The 16,317-nt window shown below is 37.7% G+C and overlaps 1 protein-coding gene across 1 annotated transcript; it reads right to left on the minus strand.

Moving 5' to 3' along the window:
* Positions 1 to 6,794: 6,794 nt before the first annotated feature.
* LOC149237843 (pentatricopeptide repeat-containing protein At3g12770-like) lies at positions 6,795 to 11,115 on the minus strand. The gene is made up of 2 exons (XM_089372822.1): positions 10,844 to 11,115; positions 6,795 to 10,447 (listed from the first exon to the last, which is right to left on the minus strand). Exons 1-2 carry the CDS (start codon positions 10,958 to 10,960, stop codon positions 7,586 to 7,588), a joined length of 2,979 nt encoding a protein of 992 aa, XP_089228948.1. The 5' UTR covers positions 10,961 to 11,115; the 3' UTR covers positions 6,795 to 7,585.
* Positions 11,116 to 16,317: the final 5,202 nt, after the last annotated feature.

A 16,317-nucleotide genomic window follows, 5' to 3' on the forward strand; every position in this document is an offset into this window, starting at 1 on the left:
AATGTTGGCTTTTAAATCTTGCCAACAACAATCCTTGTCTCTAAAATGGTTGGGCACATAGATGTTGTAGATGATTATAATTTGCCTGTCTTCTTTGTTTTCCAAGACTGTTTTGATCCAGTGTTGATTGATGGTTTCCGAATTGCAGTTCCATATGCTTTGATTCCAGATTGTGGCTATTCCACCTGAAGCTCCTCTTGCTTCACTGATGCTACCTTTATACTGTCTCTGTTGTTCTATAATACCATTCATTTCCCGCTGACCTTGCTTTGTTTCTTGTAACAAAATAATTCCTGGTTTCTCACAATGTATAAGATCTCTGAGGGCTGCTATCTTGGAGGGGTGCCCAAATCCCCTACTGTTCCAAGACAGGATTTTCATCATTGAAATTGTGGTGTTCGGGGAGGTGCTCGCCCCCCTTGATCCTTGTTAACTGTTTCTTTGTCATGCTGACTCAGGATGTAAGTTTCTATGGGTATCTGAGTTCCCATTGCAATATCTTTCTGTGCATTCTCATCCCGATGCTGCTTGGCGGATTTCCTACCCAGACCAGGTTTCTTATATGGGTCACTAGAACCTCCATGTTCTTTGGAAGAACTCCTGGTTATTCTGTTGATGGGAGGATCCAAAGGGGGCTGAGAGGAGATGATCGGGGGAAAGGTGGATTTGGAGGAGCCCTGGGGGAGGCTTTCAAGAGGATCCTGAGGGTGGATTTCAGGGAGAGAAAGAATAGAGAAGGGATTGGATGAAGGGGGCAGAGGATGGGAACGAGGAGGAGATTTAGAGGTTGCAGGAGAGGAGGGGGGAGGATGAACTGCTACAGAGGTCAAAGGGCCTACTTCAGGGGGAGCTTTAACCAAGGAGGCCGATTTCTTTCTTTTAACCACTTCCCATTGTTCCTCTTGAGGATCATTCTCTACATTAATAAGCTTAGTACATCTGTTGGCAAAGTGGCCGTATTCGTGACATACCTTGCACTTGAACAGGATCTGTTCGTAATCTAGCTGCTGAATATGGCTCCAATCATCCACTTTGAGCTTGATGGCTTCAGGAAGGCCTTTGCCGAGGTCCACTTCAACACAAATCCGGGCACAGGCTTGCATGTTGTCTTTTGGTTCGCTTCGATCAACATATTTGCCAACTGCATTCCCAATGGCATGAACCGATTCATCTCCCCAGCAGTGAAGGGGGAGATGAGGGAGCCGGACCCAAACCGGAACAACACTGGGGACATCTAGCTCAGGATCGAAGTCAGGGATCCATTTGTTGAGATACAGGCCCCTGGAGTCCATGAAATAGGGCCCATTTCTAAAAATTAGATCCTTATCTTCTTTGGATTCAAAGTGAAATGTGAAGCACCCTTTCCCGCAAAATCTAATGGATATTTTCCCTTGTATCTTATCAGATCAGTTCCTCTCAACCCATCTTTGGACGGTTTTTGGAGAGGGCCAGAGACCCATAAACTGACCAATGAGTCCTTTTTCTTCCAGAGACAGAGCAGCCATGCGAGGTAGGACTGGAGGCAAGAGAACTTCTTGAAGACCGTTTAGCTTCTTTACAAATTTTGAAACCGCAGGTCAAGGACGTTGTGGTGGTAGTGATTTCACTAAGTCAGAAAACTCCTATTGAGTATCGACCCCCTCCGGTAGAGCCTCCGGAGGGGCCATGGGCGAAAGCTGGAGACCCAAGTGGCTGCACAGAAGGAAAACCTAGGGAGGCAACGCGCGCAGCAGCTCAGTGACGCACTCGATCTTTTTTTGATAACAAGTTCACTATAATGTCAACTAAATTTTAAAAAATAGTAAAAAGTAATAATTATAATTAGATTCAATTCAATTTGGTATATTTAAATTTAGTTATTATTATTAAAATTAGAAACAATCTTTTATGACAAAAAATCATAATATGCCTATCAAATTAAAATAAATTAAAATAATAATGATTAATATTTGTGATCATAATATTTCAAAACATATAATTAATAAAAATGCAAAAAATTAATAAATTAAATTAACGAAAGTATAATTAAAAATTAAAAAAAGCCCCAAGGGTTAGCTCAACTGGTTGAGTCCCCGTTGTTAAGTGCCTCACCGTTCAGGAGGTTGCAGGGTCAATTCTCCTCGACGCCCTTGGGGTTAGGCCTTGCTAGTCTGGCCGAGGGGCTTGATTCCTTTCGGGGTTGATCAACCCAGATATTTCTATGGACATAACGACCACCCAGTGATCGTGAACCACCCAGTGTATATATATGTGTGTGTGTGTGTGTGTGTGTGTGTGTGTGAAATATATATATATATATAATATAAATAGTAATTATAAATTAAGATCCATTTAACCATATAGATTGAGATAATAATTCATATTTGCAATCATTATATTTCAAAACTTCATATTTAAATTTAATTAATAAATATACAAAAATTCAACATTTACAATATTATTTTTTCTATCTTTCTATTTGCATATCACTATAAAAATTCACTTTCAAGAAATTATAAAACATGTGAAAGAAAAATGATGTATTATTAGGATTTTAATAAAAATAAAAATAAGAATATTTATATACATAGAGATGTGAAATTTATATAAATATAAATAATATTATTAAGAACTAGCATGGATCCATTTTAATCAAAGATCTACAAGTGTTGATGTGACAAACTTTCTTATTACCCCTCTTGTGAAATATCACTGCATATATTAATTCATGTAAATAATGTGAAAATAAGAAGGAGTTGTTTTTGCTAACTGTAAATCCAAACAACTTCATTTATTTTACCACCTATCTCCCTAATGAATTTATGGCATTGTTGGTGCAAGCATTGAAGTTGTGTATGGGTCGCCTAAATGGAGGATGATCCCATATTGTCCCTATCCACGTAGGGCATGTTGGTGTGCTCAACATGCAAGAGGTAGGCAATTAGGTTGGTAGCAAAAGAGACCAACGGGAAGGAAAAGGGGACACAATATACTCATATATGCAGACGAGGAGTGCAAGAGAGCTCGCAAAAGAGAACACAAGATCAACAAATGCGGGAGCACATAGAGGAGTGTGACGTGAAGTGAAGACAAGAGAAGAGTAGACATAGGATGTTCCCTGTGATTTCTGATGCATGAATAGTGATGTGTATAGGTTTTGTGATGGGCCAGTGAAGTCTCAGTGGAGAATTTGACTCACTAGTGCTAGTTGTCTTGTCTAATAACCCCTAAGTGGTTGCCTTGGTGCTGCAAACCACTTAGAGTTGGTTGAGGGGCGTTTAAACCATTGGGGTGCTTGTTGGAAGGCCATTAACCACTCAGCAAGTGTAAACACTAGAGTGCTTACTGCTACAAGCAATTGTGTACCACTTGGACAATGTGCTCTAGATTCATATAGTGCTTGCCTTGAAAATCCAACTAGGAACCACCTTCGAGTGAGATCATACTCCAGGCACTGGGCAGACCTTCACTGCACCTAAGGGTGAATCTTTGTGATCTATTTTGAGAGGCAACAGAGTCATTGTGGTGCTTGCTACTGGAGGCAGTTGTGAACCACCTGGACAATGCATTCTCTCTCATTTGGTTGACTTGTACTAGTGTGAATTCCCTTGAGCACTTAACTCCTCCAACTTTGAATCCAGCGCAGAGGTGGTTAATTGCAGGAAAGATTGTAGTGTAGATGGTCTATGGTTGGGTGGAGAGTTGAAGTCCCTCTCTTAGTTGTCAGTCATTCAACTTAATAAAATAATTGTATTTACTTATATATATGTTGCATTATGAATAATGAATGATGTCGTTATGTGCTATGGCAATGTATGTATCAACATTGTTAATGGAGGAATGTGTTATTCCTATTTGTCTATGATGAAATGCTTATGGAATGTTCTCAAAGATTTGAGGAGTTTGGAGGCTTTTGCCTCTATTGATATGTTTATAAAGAGCAAAGCTATTTTCATCGTCATGAATCACTAATTCATGCACTTAGTTATATTGTTGCATTATGTGAAATTCTGGTCTAATATGCTATGAATATCATGGATCTTTGTTTGTTTAAAATTGTTGATTGTCTTTCCTAGTAAAGAAGTGAGAATGAGGCAATGTATGATATATCAGTGGATCTAATAGTGTTGTTTGGGATCCATTTTATGATTTAAAATGATGTTGCTATATTTGAGTTTACAGAGTAGTGTTAGCTATGGCTTAGCTTGTTTCAGTGTCTGATAGTAGGCATGTTGATTGTATTGTGTTTCAGTGTCTGATAGTAGGCATGTTGATTGTATTGTGGTTGAATATAATGAGTAGAACGTTTTGGAGTTAGATAAGGGTTTTATCTCTATAAAATGATAGTAGGCATGTTGATTGTATTGTGGTTGAATATAATGAGTAGAACGTTTTGGGGTTAGATAAGGGTTTTATCTCTATAAAATAGATGTTCTGAACAATGCCATGCGTCAAGGAGAACCTTGGCAAAGTCCCCTGAAGTTCTCAGATTTTATTATTGCAGCGATCAGATTTTGTAGTTGGCGTCAGATAGATTATTGGGAAGATAATGTATCCAGGCCAGATGCGTTTTTAGGATTTGACGCTTCAGTGCATCTAGATATATAAAATGATTGGATGCACTAGAGTCTACCGGATGTATCCAGAAATCCGAGCATCTGACTAGGCAAACGTCATGCATGTTAAGAAATGCATCGGATTTAGAATAATCTGGATGTTCCGCAGCCAGCCTGATTTGGGCAACAATATCCGATGGGGTCCCACTTGGGCGGGGTCGAGTGTTATTTTATTTGGTAAGGAATCTGGAGCATCTGAGACTTTGCGCTTAGTGTAAATATTAGTGGAGCCAAATGTCAAAGTGAGTTGATAGTTTATCTGATATCCGAAGATCTGAATGTGTAACAGGGGTGCACACTGGTCTACACACTGAATATTCGTGTAGTTTAACGAGGCAGAGGAGTAGCCCACAAAGTTATGGAAATTCTGGTTATAGTTAGAAAAAAATCTGGTCAGGATTTCTGTAAGCAGTTGTTTATAATGAGATTTTTTGAAAGTTTTTTTAGTGGGTTTTTCCGGTCAAAATCCGGCAGCAATTTATTGGAATCCCAAGTTTGATAGCTAGTTTCTCCATAATCAAAGCGCCCAGGAGTTTTTCAAGGTGCTGAATCCAAATATGCAGTTAAAAAACCATTTTAATTGCAACAAATCAATATTTAACCTCAATTTCTTCTGCCGGATTCCGTCACCGGAATCTCCAAAAAGTCGCATTATAAACAACTCTTTTTTGTAAATCCAAATTATAGTTGTTAAACTTCAAAATTTTAGGTGTCCTGGATGTTTTTGATGGTGCTGAATCCATTTCCATAATCAAAAACACGATTCAAGCACTATTTTTTGAAATTTTTTTACCCAAATTCCAGCGACTTTTAACCATCCAGATAAATTAACGACCTGAATATATTCTACAGTCTGGATGTAGCGTGGGAACGAAGTAAAGCAAAAAAGACGTGAGTATTATGGGACCTGCAAAGAGAGATGAGGTGGAAAATGCCACGTTAGTCGTTGCGGCTACGTGGCAGCATTGTGGGCTCCACGGTAAGACTTGCAAAGGAGGATATACCGAGTTCAGGCAATCCGGCGGTCGAAAAATAGTGCACAATGGTAAATATCGTGTGCACTAAAATTTCCTTCAAGGCCGAATATAAAGGAAAGTTGTGTAAAAGCAGTACGGGGTTGGGTTTGGTGGGACCTACGCCATTGAGTCCACATATTTAATGTTGATGTGGTGCTGTGTGTTCGGCCAAACTTAATCGAGCATAACTTTTAATCTAGAAATTTGATTGCGATAAAATTTATATCGACAGAAAGTTCTGGACAAGTCGAAAGCAATGGCTGATTTTGAGTTTTGATGAAGTTGGAAAAAAGGAATTTTTTATGTAACCCCATTTTTATAACAGACATTGAGGGGTGGTTAAGGGAGTCTAAAGGGGTGAGATAGAGCATTACAATTGAGGAATTAAATATCGTGAACATTTTCTTAAGTTTTGCAATCAAAAAGAGGTTTGCATCTTAAGATATTTGATCTTGTTCAATGCTTCGTAGATCGTGAATTATGATGGATCTATGCTGGTTCAACTAAAGGCTACAAAATATTGGTTTTTATGTTATCCCTTAAAATTTTGTACAAATTTAATTATGCTTCAGCCCTAGTAAACACAACCAGTTTATGTTGCAACATTCACGTTTTTATGTGGTCTACTCATCTTGTCAACCTTCGCGTTTTTTATGTGGTTTACTCATTTTGTTTGTTGAAAGAAAATGCAGTTGACATTTTCACGTGTTCTACTCCATTTGTTTGTTGAAAAATATGCAGATCCACTATATATGAACATATTACTTTCATATTCACTTTGGGCTCAAACATAACCTCGCACTACTAGGTGTACACAGTACAAGAGTTGGCTTATCCCTTACATAATATATTAGAGGTTGTTTCTTATTTTCGCATTATGCCATCCGTTTTGCTACATTGACTGCAAATCCTTCAAACTAACATAACACCGTTTTGGGAAAAAATAGTTCAAAAGTTACAAATATTGGACTTGAAAATTATAGAATAGCAACCGAAATCTGGGAACTGGAGTTCTTATTAGTGAAGCATAAACATAAGTTCTTATTAGCGAGTGACTATGTGTAAAAAAGAATCTCATAATATGGTCCTTAAGTTTTTCAAACATTAATGGCCAAACATAATTCGCAGGATTGCCAAGTATGCAGCTATTTAATGACGCTCAGATCCCAAGACAAGTATAAACTGCACTAGAATTGGAATATTAACTTATTAAGTAATTTCCATTTTCGAGTTCCCTCTGTTGTTTTTTGTGTCATCATGTTTAGCTAGCACATGATCCAACTGACATACATTGTGCAATGTTTGACATAAACATGTTTTGCAATGTTGGAATGTCCTTCATCGATACCCTCTGGGTCTGTACCAAGCATTGGTCTACATGAATTTGGGACATAATCTGGCTTGAAATTCCATACCGTTCAAAATGACCAGTGACACTGTTGTTGTGCAAACCTGCAACTCTCCCCATCCATATTGTGCAACTCCCAACTGTTTTCACTTAATTCTTATACTGCTTTGGATATTTCAAAATATCAGCAAGATCATCGAAGCCTTTTTCACCCATGGTAGAATCCTGATTCATTACTTCCTGCCTCAAAGGGCCTTCAGATCATTGCTTTCAAAACCTTCCTTGAAATCCTGATTCAACACGTCCTGTTCCATGGCATTTTCAGATTGTCACCTGATTTCTGCTGCTTGCTGCAACTGTAGACACTCTTTGGCCAAAACATTTGTGCCCCATCTAAAAATTATCACCCTGAGTCAGCTGACTAATTGTAAGTTCAATTTAAAATTCCTGTCAAGATTTCAAATTTCCCCGATTACCTGATGATATCAGAGACAAGGTTAGAATTAGACAACGAAAGGCAAAAATCAACAGCATATTTGAAATCAAAAAAAGACACTGGCACTCTTAGAATCCAGTGCATGCAACCAAATCCTTCTCCTTCTGTTGTTAGTTAGTTTGTCTACACATCACCAATAATCTGCGCAAGAACATAAGCCATCCTTGAAATGATGGAACCGGCTGGCATCCCTTATAATAATTTCTCGCTCAACAATCTTTGAGATGAACTTGGTGGCAACATGACAATCACCACACACCCTAAGGTTCTTGAAGATTCGCAGTGGAGTCCCATTGGGTGTGCTGATAAGCCCTAAAGCAATGGCCAACTTTTCACTATGATGGCAGAGCAACAGTCTCTTTTGTTCTTCCTCTACATCATGTAGTATAAAGTTAGTGTCAGGGACATACCCTGCCTTTTTAATCTGTTCCATTAATTCTTCTAGTTTTGTATAGATCGCCTCTGTTTGTGGGTGTGATCTGTCTCTGACACCAAAGGTATGCAAGCTTCCATTCACCTTGATCCAGCTGCGTCCTGGTTCCTTTCTGACCCCACTGTCTTTCATCAACTTTCTCACTTTTGCTACATCATCCCACCTGCCAGCTGCAGCAAAGATGTTTGACAGCAGCACATATGCAGAAGCATCTTGTGGTTCCAAAGCGAGAATACGTTCTGCTGCATGTTTTCCTAGTTCTACATTCTGATGGGTTCTGCAGGCCCCAAGCAGGATCCGCCAAACCAAGGCACCTGGTTCAATTTCCATTTGATATACAAAGTTCTTTGCCTCATCCAATAGTCCAGCACGGCCGAGAAGATCAACCATACAAGCATAGTGCTCTATGCCTGGCTTGATGCCATGATCCTGACTCATAGAATTAAAGTAGTAATAACCTTCATCCACCAATCCCACATGGCTGCATGCAGAGATAAGTCCAACAAACGTAATGTGGTTTGGCTTCATCCCTGCCTGTTTCATTCTTTCAAAAAGGTGCAAAGCTTCCTTCCCACAACCATGCTGGGCATACCCTGCAATCATCGAAGTCCAAGAGATGACATTTCGCTCAGGCATTTTGTCAAAGGCCATATATGCATCCTCGATACTTCCACATTTGGCATACATGGTAATCAGGGCATTCCATGCAGCGATATCTAACTCAAACCCAACTTTGAGGATGTAAGCATGGATCTGCCTCCCAAATTCCAGGGATTCTAGGTCTGCAAATGCCCCAGTAAGAATGGAAAAGCTATAATTATCTGGTTTAGTTCCTTCTTCTTGCATCTGGCAAAACAATTTCAGAGCCTCAACCCCATTTCCATTCTGCGTATATCCCACAAGCATGGCATTCCATGAGATCACATCTCTTTCATGCATTCTATCAAACAATTGGCACGCATCTTCTAAGCTACCGCATTTGGCATACATGTCAATCAGGGTACTTGCTGTATACCTATCTGACTCATATCCCATCTTGATGATTCCCACATGAGCTTTTTTACCTTTTTCCAGATCTGCTAGACTCGAACAAGCACCTAAGGCACTAATGAAGCTAAACTGATCTGCCTTCACACCTGCTTGTTGCATTTCATTAAATATTCTTAGGGTTTCCTCACTATGTCCATTCTGTAGATAACCTGCAATTAATGCATTCCATGATATAACATCTTGTTTGGATATTTTGTCGAAAACTTTGTGTGCATCCCTAACATTTTTGCAATTCGCATACATGGTAACAAGGGCATTTCCAACAGCATTGTCTGAGTGAAATCCAGCTTTTACAATGTTCGCATGGACTTGTTTACCCTCCTCCAAAGCTGCCTGACTGCTCAATGCCTTAAGAACACTGGAAAACGTGAACTGATTTGGTTTTTGTGCAGGTTGCACTTGGCAATATAACTTCAAGGCGTCCTCAATTTGCCCCGCTTGTGCATACCCAGAAATCATAGTATTCCATGTGACAATGTTACGTTGAGGAATTTCATCGAACACAGCCCGTGCATACTCTATGTTCCCACATTTTGCATACATGTCAACAAGGGCACTCCCAACAAAGATATCCAATTCAAATCCACTTTTGACGACATGGACATGGACCTCTTTGCCAGATCCCAAAACTACAAGGTTGGAACATGCCATGAGAATACTACCAAAGGTGAACTGATCGGGCTTCACATTATGAAGTTTCAATTGATACATTTGGCAATAAAGTTTAAGGGCCTCTTCAGGAAAGCCTTTCTGGGCAGTTGCCGCAATAATTGCATTCCATGAAACCTCATCTCTTTCAGGAATTTGGCAGAACGCTTTCTGAGCATCTTCTAAGCTGCTACAATTAGCATACATTGTAATAGTCGCATTTGAAATTACGACGTCTGATCCAAATCCATATTTGATACAGTGTGCATGCACCACCTTACCCCATTCCAGAGATTCCAGTCCAGCACATGCCCTTAGAACACTGACAAAGGTGGGGTGGCTAAGCTGAATATCTGTTAAACACATCTCATAAAACAATCTAATCGCATCCTCACAGCACCCATCCTGTGCATGCCCAGCAATCATTGTATTCCATGAGACAACATTTTTTCTTGGCATTTTATCAAACACTTGGCGGGCAATCTCTAAACCGCCGCATTTCGCATACATATTCACAAGGCGGTTTCCTAAATATGTATCGGACTTGACCCCCATTTTGATCACCTGAGCATGCACACACATCCCTTCAGAAAGGACTTTCAACTTTGCACAACATTGCAAGAGGCTTGCATAAACTCTGGAATCTACTATATTCCTTTGTTGGCTCATTAAATTGAATAATTCCAGGGCCTCCTCCAATGCTCCCTCATTGCACAGAACCTCCACATCATGCCAGATGTTATCTGACCTAGCGTTCCCACTCTGCATCATTTGATGTTTCACTGGTTCAAGGCTCGACCGTGTGGGATGTTGTACTACTCTAAGGGCTTCGGCATTACCAAGTTTAATTCCTATAAATGCCTGTAAATTGCACTCAATTAAGTTAGCTCTTATGCACTGAATCTAGCATAGTTCGTCTTGTAGCATTGCTCAAACCTGACATCTACATATACATGGTTTTCAAATGCTTGGTTATTATTTGATACAGATAAAGTAAAATATTAAACACCTGCAAGGCCTATATATATCCTGACTGTTGCATAGAAATCAAGTATGCTGATCTTTTGCATATATTTTGACAGTGGAGACACCCAAGTCGATGGCCAATACTAATTTTGATTGAAGATGGCATATTGAGTGAGCAAAATGTTAAATTTGTAATCAGATAAGGTTATCAGTCAATGTAAACTTAAATTTCATTTTGAAATACGATGACACAGATGTGCAGGTTATGCATTTATCATCGATGGCTCGTACCTTCTTTAGAGAGTGGCAGTGTGCAGAGTCGGGGTTCCTTTGATCCAATTCAATCCAACCCATTCTGAAATTGGAAGAAGAAACGAAATGGGCGGGTGTAGTTGCCATTGTAGCCATATAACTTCCAATTACATGGCATGGATGGAGTGGAACATAGATTTTATATTTGTACCAGTCAATTTAGAGAGCTATCTCTTGATCATTTAACCCAAAATTGATTTTGAAATTGGGATTGTGTGCTGATTTTTTAGCATTGTCTTTTTTTTTGCGAGGACTAGTTATTGAAAACATGTAAGTTTTAGTCGTGAGGTTTAGTTAGTGTCACAATACAAATTTTAATGTCTCACCCTCATCCTCTTTATGTGAATAGTATTTTGTTTCTTAAAAAGAGATGGCTTTTTTTTTATTAATCTTTGTCTTCGATTATAGCATTCTTTTTGCTGTCAGGCTGTGTTGTTTATGCATTATTTGGTTGTGTTTTTATAATTTTAATCAAAATTTTATGTAACTGTTTAATATTTTTATTTTTTTTACAAATTTAAAAATAATTATTGAATTTTCAGTAAATGTTATTTTTAATTTTTTATTGGCTAAAGAAGTTCTGATGGGACATAATTCCCCTTGTGGATAGTGTTTTATTTTCGTTCTTTTCCAATGCCTGACAATTCATTTTAAAATTAAAATAAAAGTAATTTTGTGAATGACCATTGTCATTGGTGAGTGCTCTGACATTGTCATTGTTATGTTAGCACTCTGCGCAATGATGTGAGAATTGATGTGGTTTTTTCATTAATGCTTTGTTAAATGTGTGAGAATTGATATGGTTGCAACTTGTTTGCATAGGCTTAAGGGTGGGGGTGCAACTGAACAAACGGCGAATTAATATTATTATGTGCAAAAGTGTTGGGGTTCTTTGCATAGCGAGTGTTCTGACACTGATGAACGATGTGATAATTGGTACGATTTCATTGTATGAGAGAACTGGGTTTGTTAAATTTTACAATTGTTCAATGTTGTATCAATTACTATAGCCCAATTTATCCCTTTTACTAACAGTGCATCCAATTATTAGTAGTATAATCAATCATAAACATAATTGAAGAATGAACAATAGGAACAATGATAGATAATACAATAGCACACAACCATAAGAGACAGCATATTGGTCCAAGACCAGGGAAAAACCCCACAAGGGGAAAACCCTTTCAAATCTTCTTCTTCTTAAGTAGATTGTCGTAAAAAAGTTACAACAATGAGTACAATGAGCCCAATACATATAATCAACAACATGTAATAATAAACCAAATCTACAGATATACAAATCTATATATCTGTCATACCAGTAGAGAAACTCAGATTTACTGATCTACAATAGAAAAACCCAGATCCACTGATCTACAACAAAGAAACCCAGATCTACGGATCATTGATGTCGAGATGCCAAAAACCTAGATCTGAATTGGGTCGTTAGCATCAATATTATCTGCGTGCAACCGGAAACTTCAGGGTCGCACTCACGAAGACAGTATGTGGGTGACTGTAACATCAAAGTCTCTCCCATGAGGTCTCTGTGCCTGCGGCTATGGATCTAAGCAGCGAATATCCAAAGTCGCTCCCTTGTCGGGTTGTCCAAGCGACCGATCAAGGCAAAGTCGCACTCATGCAGTGTTATCCGAGTGACCGACAAAGAAAAGACGTTCCATGGGTTACCTGAAGCAAGCAACTGAGGACTAGAACCCTCTGAAGGCAAAGTCGCTCCCTCTGAACTGCCTCCCAGAGACTAGAGAGCCAAGGTCGCTCTCTTACCCACTTTGTGCCAGTGACTATGGACGAAAAACTTCAGATTTGTGCCAACCACTGAGATCCAAAATACCCTAACTCAGAGCGAACCTTTCGCATGTGATCTCAGACCCAATGAAGACTTTCGTTGATGAACCTATGTGAGCCAAGACAAAGTAGAAGAAATAAAAACATAACTTGAGAGTGTGTCTAAATGAGCTTGAGGTCACTTCCTTTTATAGGCTTCTTAAGGGTTTACTTAGGGTTAAGAATTACCCAAGCAGTTACCCAAGTGGTTAGGGCCAACCCATTCCATAATGAATGAATTAATAAAATAATTTAAAACTTAACTTCTATTTGATAGAATCAAGTAATCTTTAGGTCCATTTTGATCCTCTCGAAAAGAGGAATTTAATGCAAGCATCATCTTGGTCATCTGGGCTATCCAATGTGGAATTTTACCGCATTTGCAAAAATTAACATTTTGCACTCTGTAGCGAATGAGCTAAAGGCTTTATATTTTTAAATTATTATCTAGGAACATTTTTTCCAAGTACAGAAATAGTTGTATGAAGGTGGTTGTGTGAAGTTAGATATTAATTCAGTTGCACAACACTATTATGTTAATGCTTTGTTCAATGATGTGAGAATTCATGATGTTGCAGGTTGTTTGCATAGGCCTCAGGGGGGTAAGGTTGAACAAATGTCGAACTAATATTATTATTTTTGCTTGTGCATAGTACAGAGTATGTGCAGGAGAACTGGGGTCCTTTGAATAGTGAGTATTGGGGTCATTGTGCAGAACATTTATTGTACGGAAGATAGAGTATGTGCAAGAGATTTGAGGTCTTTTGTGTAGACGAGGGTGCTAAAAAACTATAATTTCAATTCCTATGAAGAAAAAGTGTTGTGCGGTAAAACGAATGTGCGGAAGAATTTGTTTTTTTTAATTATTATTTAGCAGCATTTGGGTGCGAAAAAATTATAATTTCAATCCCAATGTAGAAAAAGTGTTGTATGGTAAAACGAATGTGTGGAAGGTTTTGTCTTTTTTAATTATTATTTAGCAATGTTTTTCAGAAGTAAGAAAGTAGTTGTACGAAGGTGGTTGTGTGAAGCTAGTTGTTCGAAGGTATCATGTGCAAAGGGATTCGAGGTCTTTTGCGTAGACAAGGGTGCTAAAAAACTGTAATTTCAATTCTTGTGAAGAAAAATTGTTGTGTGGTAAAACAAATGTGTGGAAGGCTTTGTCTTTTTTAATTATTATTTAGCAACGTTTTTTGGAAGTACGGAAGTAGTTGTAGAAGGTGGTTATGCGAAGCTAGTTGTTCAGAGGTATCGTGTACGGAGTTTTGAATGTCAATTAAGGGAATTATTGAGTGCGGAAGTATTTTTGCGCACGAAGTTGTGTGGAGGTTTTTGTGCGTGTGCAGATGTTATGCTCTAGTTTTGTTCAAATTTTACTAAGATAATAAATATACAAATCTTGTTTTTCAAATGTTATTTGGGGACGTACTTCACAATGTATAATCATTAATTAATATCAGTTTTGAAGCTAGTTTCTAAGAGATTTTGTCTGCGGAGTTTCAAATGTCAATTAAGGGCATTACTGAGTGCTGAAGTAGTTGTGCAGATGAAGTTGTGAGGAGGTTGTTGTGCATGTGTGGAGGTTATGCAAAATTTTTGTGCAAAGTTTACTAAGATAATAAATATACAAATTTCTTTTTTAATTCTTATTTGGGGACATGTTTCACAACATGTCATAAGTACACACTTGCTTTATTGGTCCCTTACTAGGTACGTACATATTTCTATGTTTCTACTTCCATACATCCATCCCTACCACATGTTTCGCACAAGAAATGCCTCGTTTTCACATATATGCATTTGTGTTATGTTTGAAGTGTACAAAAATCATGATTTTAGATTTGATGTTTTGGTGCTTATTTGGTTTTCTAAATGCATGAGTAGATGTGTACTTGGTGAATTAAATGTCGAGATGACTTGTAATTATCTACAACTCTATTTTCTATTAATCATAGGACAAACATCAAGACGATGAAAAATCTGGATGGCAGTTTTATCTTTGTAGCATGTTTCAAACGCAAAATAGTGGCAGGTGGTAATTTCTAGGGAAACGAGACTACAAATATTTGAAATAGCTAGTATAGTAAGGGGGAAAACACTATTTGCAGTGATAAACAAAATAGTGGGGCGTGCAACATTTTCTCTTTGCAAATTGTGTTTAGGAGCTTGGAGTATTGTCTGAGCTTCTGTTGCCTTATATATATTGTTATCTGTGGGATACAGAAGTTGTACAATACTACAATCTTCTATGCTTATTTTCTTATTCGCTTTTGGAAATGGTGTGAGTTTTTGGTTCGTCAAGCTTTTCTCTATAATACTCTGCAGTATTCTGTAAACTTTGGTTTGCTTTAAGATAGTGCGAGAAATGAGTATGTCAAGTTATTCATAAATCAAATTTGCTTCGATTTTACAAAGTATTGGGGAGTAGTTGTCAAGTTGATTCACTGTATAAGGTAATTTTGTTATTTTTGTGGTATTATTAATACTTTTACAAGTTTTAACTTTTAGTAATTATATTATTTTTGCAATTTTAAAAAACAAATAGTTTAAAATTAAATATGTATGTGTAGAATAAGGTATGCACTGCATCATAAATTCGTGTCAAATTTTGCGAAAAATAGATTTGTCAGGTTATTCATAAATCATATTTGATTCGGTTTTACAAAGTAGTGGGACCAGTTGTCAACTCGATTTGTCATAGAGAGTAACTGAATATAGGTTACAAAATCGCCCGGAGAGTTATATTTTGTTGGAATCTTGCGATTTGATTCAACACCATCAAAAACTCCCTAGATACCTAAAATCCTGAAGCCAATCATTGTAACTTAGATTTTCCAAAAATTTTGCAAGATTTTAGCAAAAATCGTGGCAGAATTTGCACTATTTTCCAGGCAAATTTGTGGTCTCTTTAGACTACTCTACATGGATAATAAAATTCTCTATAAGATTCGGCAGGAAAATTTTGAAGAAATCGTATGTTGAAAGTGTTTGAAACATTTTTTTATTCTAAATCTTGATAGCTATTACCATAATCTTTTAAAAAAATTGCGGTTAGAGTGCGATGTTATCGATAGCTTTTCAAGTCTTCAAAACTGACCAGAAAAACAAAGTTTGTTTGGGCATGTTGCTGAAAAATATAGCGGTGACTTTTTTTAATTCAAGGTTACAGTTGTCAATTTCATCATCTAGGGGTCAATCGGATATGTTAACAAAAAAAACAACTTGCAGTGATTTTTGGTGCTCTTGGAAAATTTGTCGATGGGGTTTTTGATGGTGCTGAATCCATTTCCACTATTATGAAAAATGATCGGGTGAGACAGTAATTTTTGTCCATGTAGATGAAGTTGCCAATTATTGCAAATTTATGTTTCTTATGGAACATATATCAATGAGCTTGAAGCGAGAGCAAAGTGCATAGTAAATGCACAGGATGCTTCTGAAATTTCAATTTTTTTTCCTATTACTATCTGTAAAACTTGGTTTTGCTATATTTAAATGTTATTTGCTTAAAGCATCATCTATAATGGTTTTTCACACGATTGATATTAATAGTGAGTGTTTGTGAAGAAAATGGGGAATTGTATACTGGAATGGGATTTGAATACATT

The sequence above is a fragment of the Pinus tabuliformis genome, chromosome 8 (genome assembly GCF_031772625.1).
Source record: "Pinus tabuliformis cultivar Carrire ecotype Pingquan chromosome 8, CPIR1, whole genome shotgun sequence".
Classification (NCBI taxonomy): domain Eukaryota; kingdom Viridiplantae; phylum Streptophyta; class Pinopsida; order Pinales; family Pinaceae; genus Pinus; species Pinus tabuliformis.

Coding starts and splice junctions, on each gene's coding strand:
- LOC149237843 (XM_089372822.1), bottom strand. CDS start 10,960: ATGGCTACAATGGCAACTACACCCGCCCATTTCGTTTCTTCTTCCAAT. Junction 10,448..10,843: donor ACTGCCACTCTCTAAAGAAG/GTACGAGCCATC, acceptor TGCAATTTACAG/GCATTTATAGGAATTAAACT.